The sequence below is a fragment of the Notechis scutatus genome, chromosome 2, assembly GCF_049901735.1.
Source record: "Notechis scutatus isolate UNSWTSFEM ecotype Mainland chromosome 2, rNotScu1.2, whole genome shotgun sequence".
Taxonomy (NCBI): domain Eukaryota; kingdom Metazoa; phylum Chordata; class Lepidosauria; order Squamata; family Elapidae; genus Notechis; species Notechis scutatus.
The window spans coordinates 130,137,493-130,152,107 of record NC_142010.1 but is presented as its reverse complement, the minus strand read 5'-3'; the positions used below and the strand labels follow the sequence as shown (position 1 = coordinate 130,152,107).

At 36.6% G+C, this 14,615-nt stretch overlaps 1 protein-coding gene across 12 annotated transcripts in view; it reads left to right on the top strand.

The window, feature by feature from the left end:
* STXBP4 (syntaxin binding protein 4) overlaps window positions 1–14,615 on the top strand; it is a 102,123-nt gene that overhangs the window by 41,240 nt on the left and 46,268 nt on the right. For all 12 annotated transcript variants that reach the window (XM_087956207.1, XM_087956216.1, XM_087956205.1 and 9 more), the window contains 3 exons: window positions 4,660–4,756; window positions 6,205–6,299; window positions 7,885–7,974. In XM_087956207.1, the coding sequence (XP_087812333.1) occupies window positions 4,660–4,756; window positions 6,205–6,299; window positions 7,885–7,974 (282 nt within the window). The remainder of the gene's footprint in view (window positions 1–4,659; window positions 4,757–6,204; window positions 6,300–7,884; window positions 7,975–14,615) is intronic.

Below are 14,615 nucleotides of genomic sequence, written 5' to 3'. Positions count from 1 at the left end.
TCTTCCTTCACCCTGTTGTATATTAAAATGTCATCATTATTTCTTACATTCTTGCTTCAAACATACCTGAAAAAAGTATTTTAGTTGCTATACTCAGCTTATTCTAAATCCTAGCTTTCCTATTTTGTCCTATCCTATATCTCTCTATCTATTCTGTCTTCCATGTTCAGGTAGTTTCTTGTTTTCTGATCCTCATTAAACTTTTCATTTGTGTCTTTTTTGTTGCTAAATAGAATTGTTAGTCATTGTGTATCTAATCTCCTTTTCAAAAAATATTCTTCTACCAAATCTTAGGCTTCTTTTATAAGAAAAAATCTCATTCAGATCATTCTCAGTTCCTCATAACCATGAACAAAACCATCAATATGTGTTTTTTGTCATTACAGTAAAATATAGAAATAATTTGCTATCATTTCTTCTGGAATATTTTTTAGAACTTCCCAGCCCTGACAATTGCTGGAATTCTTCCATTCGGGTTTAAACTAAACCAAACTCTGCTTATTTTCCAAGCTCAGAGAAGGTCAATCTGGTAATGTCACTTGTTGAGACAGGCTTCTTTTAGATGTTAGTATCTGTACATTCACCTAATTTAGTGAATTCACCCACCCTGGACATTAACATCTGAACCACTATTAGTCCATGTATTTGCCACACACAAAATAAATAAATAAATAAATAAATCTTTACATTGAATTAAACTGAAGCATTTGATTTTTCATTTAACTGAAAAGGTTCTGGGACAAATTTACAAAAATTAACAAGACAGCCCTTGCCCTCAGGCTTGTGAATGAAAACAATATGGCACAAATTGAAAAAGAATTGGGCAAGGGGAGAAAAAAAAAGTTCTCAAAAGTATTTGTTCCTACAGGAAAACTTAAAGCAAATTCCTTGAAGACGCTGAAGTGTGGAACCACTTTAGTCTTTCCTTGGGATAACGTCCTTGGAGTACAAAAGATGCAGTGACACAGTAGCCCTTGGTCTAGTAGCATAAACTGAAGTCTCGGGGTAATCTCCTATTTGAACTGAATGCTTTTTCTTCTTCTAAAAACAGAGATAAATCAAGCTGCTGTTCTTCTCTGGTTGGTAGAATCCAACCGAGTAATTCTCTAAGCTTGTTAATATCTAAAGAACCCTTGATCACAGTCATATTTAGGTTTTCATAAAATCATGGATTTGATGGTTTCAGTTATTTCCCTCATCTTTAGATTCCTGATACTTTAATATAATTGACCAGCGCCTCCCTTCTGTCTAGAATTACATGAAATATAGTCAGTGCCATTCTTCCTTTATGCATTTTTCAAGGAGTTAAGTTGAGAGAAACATATAATAAGAATTTCTGGGAAATCCCAAACTTAGTGAATGGAGTGAGTGAGTAAATGAATAATTGAATAAATGAATGAATTGATTTTATTACGATCACTGATCCATTCATGAAAGAAGAAATGAAAAATAAAACTCACAAAACTAAATAATTATAAAAGTAATGTCGAAGTACAAATTATTTTACAAATAGTAAACCAAAAACTAGCCACATTGTGAAGAATGAAATTATATTGGCCATGTTGATTGTAAGTGGAATGAACCCAGTTAGCCTACAAATCTGACATGGTGAGGAGTTATAAACTCACTTCTCTCTCTAATGAAAGCAGTTTAGCAAAACATGGCAATGTTTCAATAACTCTTCACTGAGGAAGAGTCTTTGTTCAAATAGAATATCATGAAATTATACATTAAATCTTGCCAGGGCTCTTCTGACTTTGGGAAATGTTATTTGACTTAAATATTTTGCCAGCTTGAAAAAGGAGAGATGACTGCTCAGGGGCACATGTTTAGGTAGGACAGCTAGATCTAATTGGCTTTCCAGATCTGTGGCACATTGTTCAAAGCCTGCTCTGTAAGGTCACATCCCATCATTAGAATTGTTTCAGGAAAGAAATCACATACTTTAATTTCTCATTTGTCCTATTTTAGGATGAGACAAAAATCAATTAAAATCAGGAGGCCAAGCTCATGGGATGGAAAAGTAGTTTAACCAGTATGAGAAGAAGCATATCTAAATATGTGCCTCAGTTTTAGTCATGTTGGGACCTAAGTGCAAATCTACATTAGGAACTCCCTGTGGAACTTAAAATATATACCTTAAAAATATAGACTTCTACCCTCCAAGGGAGTAAAGAAGCTATATGGTCCCAATTGGGCTCTGGACAGAAGTTGTGCCTAGACTGTAGCCAAAAATACTTTCAATGCACCAGGTATGAATAACACTCCTCCAAAATAATAGAAAGATTGCAGAATCATTTCTCTTATGATTTGAAACAATATATTCCATAGGTGTACTGCATTTACACGTAGCATAAATCATCCCTGATTATTAGAAGATTTTAACCTGTTGGTGTTGGTACTTTCCATATTTAGTGAAATTTCCTCTTGATATTTGAAATGTTCCCATTTCTCCTTATGCTTCCTTCCTTGAAATATCTACAGTTTGAGAAGAAAATGCTTGGTCCTCAGTAGTGTAACTTTTTCCCCTCTTGTAAAAGTTTTATCACAATACTTTCATTACAATTCATTATTTTTCAAAATTGTTGACCAAGAAGAATTTATTTTCCTTTTTACCTTGTAATAATATTGACTGAAGAGAAACCTTGGATTTTGCAAGCTCTGTTCACTTTAAGATGTATTATTTTGGTATATGGTATATATTCAGTGAAATTTGCTTTTAGGATTTGTTTTCCCTTTTGTCCTTTATTTCTTTTAGAACTAGTAATGTTGTTGAAGAGTTGTCTCAAATTGCATTAGCTGCTTTTCAGAAATGTCCTTTTTAAATCTATGTGTATATGCAGGAAGGCAGTTAAGGCTTTTATACATAATTTGCAAACAGGTCTTTATTTTTTATTTATTTTATTTGGTTTGTCAATTGCTTATAAGATAATAGGTATAAGTAAAAACATAGTTATGAATATATGGATACATATAAGAAAAATAAAAGAAACAATAGGACAGGGATGGTAGGCACATTGGTGCGCTTATGCACGCCCCCTACAGACCTCTTAGGAAAGGGGTGAGGTCAATAGTAGACAGTCTAAGGTTAAAGTTTTTGGGGTTTGGGGAAGAAACTACAGAGTCAGGTAGAGTATTCCAGACATTGACTACTCTGTTGCTGAAGTCGTATTTCCTGCAATCAAGTTTGGTACAATTAACCTTGAGTTTGTATCTACTGTTGCTCTTGTATTGTTATGGTTGAAGCTGAAGTATTCATTGACAGGTAGGACATTGCAATGTATGATTTTATATACCATACTTAAATCAGACCGTAGACGGCGTAATTCAAGGTTTTCGAGTTCTAGAATTTCAAGTCTGGTGGCATAAGGTATTCTACAACGAGTAGAGGAGTGAAGAACTCTTCTTGTGAAATATTTCTGGACTTTCTCAACTGTGCTAATATCAGATACGTAATGTGGGTTCCAGACTGATGAGCTGTATTCGAGTATTGGTCTAGCAAATGTTTTGTATGCTCTAGTTAGTAGTGCGATATTACCAGAGAAAAAGCTACGTAGGATTAGGTTAACAACTCTTAATGCCTTTTTGGCTATGTAGTTGCAGTGGGCTCTAGCACTTAGATCATTAGAGGTGAGTATTCCAAGGTCCTTTACAGAGCTTGGATCATCAACAAGATCTTGACTATTCAGCCTGTATTTTATTTTCTGATTTTCTTTGCCAGTATGTAAGACAGACCATTTATTTGTTGAGATTTGAAGTTGCCATTTGTTTGACCATTCTGATACATAGTCAAGGTCTTTTTGAAGGGTAGCAGTATTGTCTGTGGTGTTGAATAGCTTTACATCGTCAGCGAAGAGAACACAGTTGCACTTAATATGATCACAGAGGTCATTTATGTAGAGTATGAAGAGAGTTGATCCTAGAACATTGCCTTGGGGGACACCACTGTTGACAGGTACAGAATTTGATAGGACACTCCCAATTTTGACCATTTGTTGTCTGTTTGACAGGAATGCTTCTATCCAGTTATGCAGGTGTCCAGAGATACCGTAAGATTTTAGTTTTAGGAGTAGTTTGTCGTGTACCACTGAATCAAAGGCTTTACAGAAATCTATGTAGATTGTGTCTATTGCTTTGCCCTGATCGAGTTGTGTAGTCCATATGTTTTTGCAGTGTAAGAGTTGCAGATTGCAGGATAGTTTTTTTCTGAAACCAAATTGTTTATTAGAGTGTAGGTTGTTTGTCTCTAAGTGGAAGATAATAGATTGGATAATAATTGATTCCATGACTTTACAGGTGACGCAGCATAAGGAGATTGGTCTGTATTCATGTGCTTAGGCCAGTGAAGAGTATGATCATCTCAGCATCACTGTTCTGAATTTTTCATCACTTTCAACCAGAGCCTACTGAAAAGAATGAGACTACAGGCAATTTGGATTTGATTGAATTTAAAAGCTGAATACTTTTTTTTAAATTTGTGGATAGTATGAGAACATTACATAGTGAAAACAGTTTCTTCCCATTCGCTTTCTGTTTGTGAAAGGTAGATACTACACAGGTTTTGTTTCTAACCCAGAGCTATAAAGCAAAGTCTTTTAGATTAGAAAACCAGAGACTCCTTACTTTCAGGTTTTTTCTTTCTTTTTTTTTTTTTACTAGGCTTTGAAGTATCTTGGGATTCAGCCAACAAAAGAAGAACAAGAAATACTAAGGCAACAGCTACCAAGGGATTCTGAAGGAACAGTCTGTTTTGGAGGTAATTAAGTCAAGAGATTTTTAGGAAACTACTGGTATAAGTGAGATTTCAGAATTTTACATACAACTTTTCCTGACAGAAGTCACTAAATGTACTTCAGGGTTGGTTGGATATTTGGTCAAGCACTCCATAAAGCCCTTATGTATAATGTGTATAATATGACTGATTTGCATTCCCATTGAAAAGATATTTGTTACCCAGCACTTTCTTACTTACAAATCAAAACACTTGTTAGACAGCTTTATTTCAATATACTTAAGAAAAAGACTAAATGTGCAGAATAAATGAAAAGGAGGGTTAGTGAGTCAAATTTGCAGATGACAAATAAAGTTGGTTAAAAAGATCTTACTGTCTTTGTATTTTTGTTGTGAACTTTCCATAGATATACGGGTAATCATTAAGGGAACAAAATTTAGACAGACGTTATGCAGATATTACATTTTAGGATAGTGAATGAAAATTTAAGGCCTGATCCTGGGTTTTTGAGAGTGGTGTCTTCACATAACACATTTTCTTCATTCTCCTTGTTCTGCTCATCTTCACTATGAAGCAGGAACTGAGTTCTGCTCCGAGCTTATCAAAACTTATCATTTTTTTCTTTCATTACATAATGTAGTATTTTACCTCAAAAATACAATGCAAATTGAATTTTAATTCAACATTAATCAATTAATTAGGATTATGAGATTTAAGATTGCATTTTTAGCCATGGGCCCATCCCATCTTCAGAGCTAAGGCAATAGAATTCCCATTCCTTTTGGTGGTTAAATTTCTGTACTGTAATAACACAACAGCATTTTTAGAAGAGCTTCTCAACACACCTGAGCCCATACAAACTATTTCTCTTTGAATCTTTCAAATAGTCATTTTTTTTCCAAGTTAATACAGTTGCACAATAAGTTTGGCTGCATAAGTGTGCACACACATTCATTTATCTTTGCACCTATACTTCCTCTGAAGGATCTGCATCAGTTTTCAGATCAGTTAGAACTGGCTATCAATTAGTTACTTCTTTAATGAAAACTGTAATTTATCCTTACATTTGGTCTATATGACAGCAATGGTGTGATGTTTGCTTTTCAAATATGAAAAACAAACCAAGGTTGTGCTGCTGCACGCAATTTTAGTTTGGAAGGCAATCGCAAGACCATAGCTTTCCATTTCATTTTTATTTCATGCTAGTTTACCTAAATGATTCTGAATACATGAGGGGGAGAAGGAGGAAGTATCCAAGTTTTAGCGCTTGTTCTCTTTTGTGCTTTCGAGTCAGACTTGACTCTTGGTGACCATAAAGAAAAGTCCCTACAGTTTTCTTGGCAGTTTAGAGCTGAAACTGACATTCTGAAATACTAAATAACTAACAGGTACTAAGTTGTTTAAGGAAAAATATACGTTGACTTTTCTGTGGTTGACATTACAGTGTTGTCCTGACTTAAATTATATGTTAGATTTTATTCAGGTGGCAAGAAATTTATTTTCTCAGCAGCTGGATGAGACTGGTCATAGCCCTGTACATGAAATTGCTAAATTACTAGATTCACAGGTAAATAATATAATTCTTATCTCCAAATAAAAAAGTGGTGAAATTTTGATGTGGAATTCCTTGAAGACTTCCAGCCCACTGTGGCCTTTCAAAAGGATGACTAGAAAAGATAGAGTATCCTAGGAGTTCTCATAGCAAGGAGCAAATTACTTTCAATGCTATTATACAATTATGGTTTTCCACAAATTATAGCTAATGTAGGTGCACAATGTAGGTTTGTTTAAAATAGTCTTCCCAACTTCACTTGAGGGCAGTAGGTGGAGAAAGCTTATATCAAATAATTGTGGATGACAAATTAGGCTCTAATAGCAGCAGGGTCCTGATGCCATGGAGTTACAGCATCTTCGATTAAAAACTTTTTCTTTAAAAGAAATTAAAAACTTTTTCTTTCAAAGTTCCAGCAATTATTGAAAACTAACCATTGGATGATAATCTTCACTTGCTTTCCTACTGCTGTCTTTCATGAGTTATTTGTCTTGTTGCCATTTTAATTATAGCTTGTGAGAGTTTAACTAGATCAGTTGTGTGCATATTTATTTATCAGTAGTGAATAACTCAAGCTTGCTTTCACGAATGTAAAAAGCATTGCAAGTTAAACTACTACAGGTAGTCCTCAACTTATGATCCCAATGGAGCCCAGAATTTCTGTTATAATTCGTTGTGGTCATATGTTGAGGCACTACATGACTGGGCTGAATCATGTGGTCTGTAAGCGAATCCAGCCTATCCAATGGGCGCTTTTTGCCATTTTCTACCAGAAAATGGCAAAAAAAAAGTCACAAATCTCAATCATGTGTCTGCAAAATGCTGGTAACTAGCTATAAATGTGAGCCGTTTGCCAAGCACCCAAAATGTGACAACTGTAACTTCAAAGCCAGGCGTAAGTTGTTGTTTTTTAAAGTCCATCATAACTTTAAATATTTGTTAAACAATCAGTTGTAAATCAAAGACTACAGGTACAGTACACTACAGGTAGTCCTTGACTTACAACAGTTCATTTAGTGACCAAAGTTACAACAGCAATGAAAAAAGTGACTTATGACCATTTTTCACACTTACAACCTTTGTAGCATCCCTATGATCATGTGAACAAAATTCAGATGCTTGGCAAACTGACCCCTACTTACGACCGTTGCTGTGTCCCAAGGTCACGTGTTCACCTTTTGCAATCTTCTGACAAGCAAAATCAACGGGGAAGCCAGATTCACTTAACAACCATATTACTAACTTATCAACTGCAGTGATTCACTTAATAACTATGTCAAGAAAGATTGTGAAATGGAGCAAAACGCACGTAACAAATGTCTCACTTAAAAGAAATTTTGAGCTCAATTGTGATCATAAGTAGAGGACTACCTGTATCTATTATTTCAAAATCTAAAAATGAAATACTTCTCCACCCACCCTCTTTTGTTGTACCTATGGTTTTGTAACTTTATAATAGTAGAAAAGAGTTTTTGTTCAGTGGGCTGGATGAAAAAGCTTAAAGTATTAGGTTAAATAACAGACATCTTATTATTTTTCTGTTATTTGTATCCATATATTCCCTCAATGTCTGCATCTGATTTTTTTTTTCTGCATACAGCTTGTATCTTGTAATCATTTGGAAACACATGAAATGGAACAACTTAGGAAAGAGAAAAATGAAGCTTTGAAAGAACTATGTCAATTGAAGGTGACATTTTGCTTTGATCAATTAAAACATCCGTGCTAACCTTTGCTTATTTTAAACCTATTGCAGTACTTATCACTTAATAAAAAGGTGACCTAAGTGTAGAATGATTAAATAAAATTATTATTATTTGCTATCTTTATACTGTACTGTTAAAACTTGCTAACTATGATGCAGTTTAATTTTGTTCTTGCTATAATAGAAAAATAGTATAAATGTCTCAATGCCATTTTGGACAGGGAGAAGAAAATATGCAGCAGTGATTGGTTCTTCTATAAAATGCCATGATGTATCCATATAACACCTGCTCCATGAGCTGTATTGGTTGCCAATTAGCTTCCGAGTACAATTCAAGGGCTGCTTGCAATTTATAATCCTTTGTGACCTAAGGAGGGCCTGGCTATCTGTGTGACTGCCTAGCTCTGATATTTCCTACGCATCCTGTATGATGGGTGGGCATGCTCCAGGTTCCATCAATCACACAGTGTCACCCGATGACACCAGGAAATAGGATTTTTCTATCATGGTTCCTTCATCCTTCCAGATACTCATATGGCCCCGATCCCACCTATCATTTAAAAACATCTTTGAAAATTTGTTTCCTTGGGTTAGGGTGAATGACGATGTTAGGATTTTATATATATATCTGTTTAATGTTTGTTTTTTTTTGCAAGAGACATTTTGTTCTTTTGTGTTGTTGTTGTTTTGATGTTGCACACTGCTTGAATCATCTGGATTTGGACAAACTTCTTAAATAAATAGAGTCCTGCCCCAGCTATTTTTCGCCAGTAATTATTTCTGGTTGCTTTTTAATTTATATATTAATATTTTTAATCCATTCCATTCCCATTGGCCCATTTTATTTTTTGTAAATCTTGGGGGTGGGGGGTGGAAGTTGAATGAAAACACAACTTATTTTTTAAATATCTTCCCTGTTAATTAGGAAGAGGTAAAGTGGCTTGCATGTTAAATATAACCCTTGGAGACTACTTGGGTATATCTATGCAGTTTTTTCAGCAACAATATGGATGTGTTTTGCTATTGCCTTCTGGGATATTTTTTCGAGTTCCCAATCTAGTCTGTAAGAATTCCCTGGTGGCTTCTCTTCCAGCTTCCAACCAGACCCAGCTTGGCTGAGCTTTGCAGCTCTAGACAAGGTCAGCCAAGTGCAACGACATACTGAGGAAGCTCCTTTGGGAACCCTTTTGTTTTATTGTATTGTGTGGATTGGTTTGTTTAACTGATATTGCAACAACTTCCATTGTTGTTGCTGTTGTTCTTAAGGTCTCTGAGCTTCCTAAACGATGGCCTGCTCAGTAGACTGACTCAAGATAGCTTGCGACATAGACATCCTCGTTTAGCTTTTCATTCAGAAACCAAACAAAACAAAAACAAAAAAATATGAATCATATAAAGCTGTGCTTCTTAACTAATCCTGCTACATACAACATACCGTGTTGCAACATATTGTGCAGCAACAAAATTCATCAGATGGTGACCTGTGCTATAAACTAGATTTAATGAACAACTAATTCGCCATATTAGAATGTCTTGTAACTTGATAGATGTACCATATGCCAACCTTTTATACTCCCCTGAATCCATCTAATGCTGCTATCTTTTAAGTTTCTCACTTTTTAAGTATACTTTTTAGTTTTTCACTCAGGAATCTATTATATCTTATAGGTTTTCATAATTTTTTATATTTTTTTTAATTTTTACTCCTGATGTATCCTTTATGCTTTTTGAATGACTGTATCCCACCTTTCCTATGCTGGCCTATGACCATAATAAAGCTTTGGTTGATACTTCTTAATAAGAAGCATAGATTTCTAGTCTTAAACATGTGCTGGGATTTAAACCTTTAATAAAAGTGTTGCTCAGTGCAAGATTTTTAAAGGCTGTACTGGCGAATGGTTTCTGGCGTCATAATTTTTGTTTCATTAGTTCTCTACTAACTTCATGAAACAATCACTGTTCCTGTGTGATTGCCTGCACTAAGAGTTAATTTGTTAAGTAATTTAAAAAAACATTTGTTTGATTATGTCCTTGGATACGTCCCCAGGAGAAAATTCTCTGCAGACTTCCACAATATGTCTTCAATGCTGGCAACGTGTAATCGCTATTGCTACCTATTTCAGTGACGTATTGTTGGACCATGTGCATGCTTTAGTTTGTAACACCATCTCTTTAATTTTGATTATTTTTAACTATGGGCCTCACTGAACTTATTTATGAAAAGCTTTGATTAAGTGGAATTAGGAGGGATTGTTTAATCAACTGAATTAAACGTGATGAAAGTAAATAGAAGTCAGAAAGAAGTAAAATACCTATTGCTACACATTACAACAGCTGCCAGAATAGCCTTTGCACAGGTATGGAAAACCCCAAATACTCCTACATAAAGTAACGGAAAGTGCTGAGATGAGTATGTTAACAATGAAATTGAAAGAAAAAGATGACTCTGAATTCTTCTTAATTTGGAACAATTGGTATAAATGGCTAACAAACAGAACTAAGAAATGAGACAAAAAGTTTATCCAAAATAACCCTTAAGAAAGTAAAACAAAATTTTGTAAACTATATAAAGATGTAAGAATAGTAATCATAGTTAAACCTATTATTTAATATTAGTCAAATGTAATATAATGTCAGAGACTCTCATATGGGGAGGTTCCCTATGATTGTTTCTGTAAAGATGGGAAATTGAGAGTTTTTTTATCAGGGATTTTTAGATCAGACTTTCCCAGTGTGGACAGCAACTGTCATCAATAGTTGGCTGCACATGATAGGAGCTAATCCAACACATCTGCAAAGCATAGGATTGGAGATGCCTAACTTTATAATTATTTCCACAAATGCTTTGAGGCCCCACATAGATAAACGAAGCTTGTGTAAGAATATATTCAACCATACCCGGAAAAAGTAGCAAGTGGCACCATGCTGGGGAAAGGGGAAGAGGAATTAACAAGGGGCATTCTCACAGGCTGTCTTCTAGTGTGGAGGCTGTTTTATGACTTGTTCTGATAACCATGACAGCTAGTCTTCAAGAGCACCCATAACGTACCAGACTCAAAATGACCTTTAAAAGGACCTGATGGGGTGGAGTGCAACCAAGAAAGCAACCAAGTTACTAGCACTGATGAGGTTACCTGGTTTGACTAGCACTGATGGTTGTTGTCTAATTTGGGAAATGGAAACATCTGCAAGAAAACAGCCAAGCTCAGAGAGCACCCTGGAGCCCCTCATTTCAACCCTGAGCCACATCTATTCTTCTTTAAAGGCTGCCTGGGTCTCTGTAGGAGATCGCCTGCTTAATCCAGCATGCTGAGCTAGTTTGGAGCAGAGGAAGAATATGTGTCTGTGAACACACAGCCCTAAACTCCATTTCCCGTTAGGAAGAAATTCAGTCACCTTGGTTCATTTGTTGCAGAAGGGAATCACATCTGTATGTATGTGGTGGAGTATCTGAATTGCACTTGCAAGTTCCCCAATTTTTAAAACAAATTATTCAGTGAAAAATTGAAGTGTTTCATTTCTTTTGAGGAGAGCACGATTCCCCATTTACTTGCATCCTGACTGATGTTTCCATTGCAAAAATGGCAACCCAATTAGAAGTTTCCTCTTTCCAACTAAAATTTGACCTATTATAGTCTTCCTTTAACAATATTGTGGAGAACATTGGTTCCTTTTTCCTCTTTTGCCCGCATTTTTATATCTTTTTCTAACCCACTATTTTAAGGCAAATTAAGCATTTTTCTTTCAACTATATATATGACATTGTCGTGCCTTTCCCACGAGGTCTCATTCATTAAGATGCTTCAGACAAAAAACCTTTTTCTTCTTCTTCCTTGCCTCCAACCTCCCTGATTGATGTGCCACACAGTGATGTCAAGCTGTCAGTTCACTGCTTTCAGATGCCATTAGGAAGGAAATATCAATAAAAATAACAAGCCTGTTCCATTTTTTTCCCCACAGAACCCAAATATCTTCCTTCATATTTAGCATTGGAAGCTAACTATAGTTGCTGTTCATTTCATTGAACAATTGCACATCCCTAATTTTTAAATAAGCAAAAACAGCTGCAGGGGGCATTTCCAGAATGAAGGGGGGGGGAGAGATAGTACATACAGGTAGTCCTCAACTTATGATCACAATTGAGCCCAAAGTTTCTCTTGCTAAACAAGATAGTTGTTAAATGAGTTTTTCCCCATTTTACAACCTTTCATGCCACAGCTGTTAAGTGAATCACTCCAGTTGTTAGTAACATGGTTGTTAAGTGAATCTGGCTTTCCCATTGACTTTGATTGTCAGAAGGTCGCAAATGTGATCACACGACCCTAGAACACTGCAACTGTCATAAATATGAGTCAGGTACCAAGCGTCTGAATTTTGATCATGTAACCATGGGGATGCTGCAACAGTTGTAATTGTGAAAAATGGTCATAAGTCAGTGCTAACTTTGAAAGAGTCACTAGATGAACTGTTGGAAGTCGAGAACTACCTTTAATAGCTGATCTCCAACATTGTGAAAAAGAACAAACCAACCAATCTGATGAATGACTTTCTCCTATTAAAAGGCTGAAGCATTTCTAATCTGCTCTTCTGATTGCTACAGCTTACTCTTGACTTGATTGCTTTAGTAAGTCTTCAAAGAAAATAACAGATTTTGATTAGCAGTCAGGAGAGCTTGGCACTCCCTGTAATGTAGCTATAGTTATCCTTGTAGAACAAAAGGAGCCAAAATGCTGTTTCTGTGCATTTGTGTATTATGTCACATATTGTTGTGGTTAGCTGGCAGCAGGTACAGATGGCTGAGGAGAGCGAGGACTCAGATAAGGGGCCAGGACCATTAGGGAGTGGACTGCTGCCTTCAGAGATTGTGGGAGCTGACAGCAGCGATGAGGAGGTTCCAGAGGAGCCTGTGCCAAGTGTGTGTGCGCACAGGGCTGCTCTAAGGAAAGAGCAGCTGCAGCAGCATGGGCAACTCGGGAGTAAGGCTGCAAGGTAATGGCCCCTCCTTCAAGAAGATAAAAGCCAGCTATGAATCGGAGATTCTTTGTAGGAAGCAAAGACGTTTTGAAACTCGAGCCTCATGGTATTTGAAGACTCTTGTGTTGTAAAATATTTCTAGGTAACCTTATCTGTTATTCTTGGCAGCCTCACACAGTTTTGAGGAGGTTCAGGCTTATCAAAGTTAATTAGTTTGCAGCAGCTTTTTAACCGGGTTTTCGTAAGAAAAATTAAAAGGTTCATGTTTGTTTTATTGGAAAAAGGTTTGGGTCAGAACACATGCACATATTGTGATTAAGTAGAATTTGAAGTATCTCAATGGAATGAATGAAAAAAAGAAGAAAAATACAGTAGAACCTCGGGTCACGACCGTAATCCATTCCAGGACTACAGTTACAACCCGATTTGGTTGTGGCCGGAAGCACGACCGTCTGCACATGCACCTACAGTTCTACGCACGCGTGAAAGGGGAAATCGCCATGGCAAGGAAAATTGCTGTGACAGTACTGATCAGCACCCGAGGATCTGTTCACAACCAGAAGCAACAATTTTCCCAAATTGTTGGTCATCACCTGATTTGGTCGCGAATAGGGGCATTCGCGACCCGAGGTTCTACTGTAATTGAAAAAATTGTGAGTTTAATTTAATCTTAGTATTTCTAAGAAAATAATTCTTGGTTCCTGAAGCAACAGGAAATTTTCATTAGACCTGCTCAGAATGTTAATTTTGTCACCATTATATGATCCCAGATAGGAGGAACACTGAGTTGCAGCCCATGTTTTTATTTTTTAAGCAATAGTCACTAATGGAACAGTACAGTTAATAAAGTTGGATTAGGTGGAGTGGAAGGAAAATGACTGGTTCCTCTCTCCAGTAAGGAAAGGAGGAAACTGCACCGTTTGCTTGATGATAGTATAGGTGGTTGCTTTTTATGTCCCTGACAGAAGCAGATTCTGGCAGGTGGTCGGTGAAAGATATAAGTGGGTAATTGATTTTTGTTTGTTTGTTTATGGTGGATAGACTCGGAGCTGATGAGTATTAATCAGAAGCAGCCCACAGGCCTGGGAGGACTGAATGGTCTTAATCAGGGGTGGGATTCAACCAGTGTTACTACTGGTTCTATGTCTGCTGCTCTTCAGAGCTACTGGTTCTACAGAGCCAGGCAGAACCGGTAGCATCCCACCCCAGTCCTAATGATATGGGATAGGAGGGGTTTCTAGGGATTTGGGAAGATAGGACAAATGTGACTAGGAGGCAGATGGGAACACCCATTGTCACAGGAAGAGCAAGATAGAGCAGGTGCCTTTTTTCCTCTTTTTCAAGAGGCAACTGGACTTTCTGGTTTTTCTTTGAAGAAGTTTCGCTTCTTATCCAAGAAGCTTCTTTAGCTCTGACTGGATGGTGGGGAATGGAAGGATTTATATACCTTGCAGACAGCTAGTCATTTGTATTCTTTTAACGGGTCGTTAAGGTCACCTGGAGGTTTATCTGTCTCAGGGTCACCTGAGTGGTGGAAATAGGCGTGGAGCCTTCTTGGAACTGCTGAAAGGACTGTATTATAGACTGCAGATAGATGATGCCATATCCCTCCCCCTCTGCTAAGAGAGGGCTGTTCAATTTTGACGTAGATG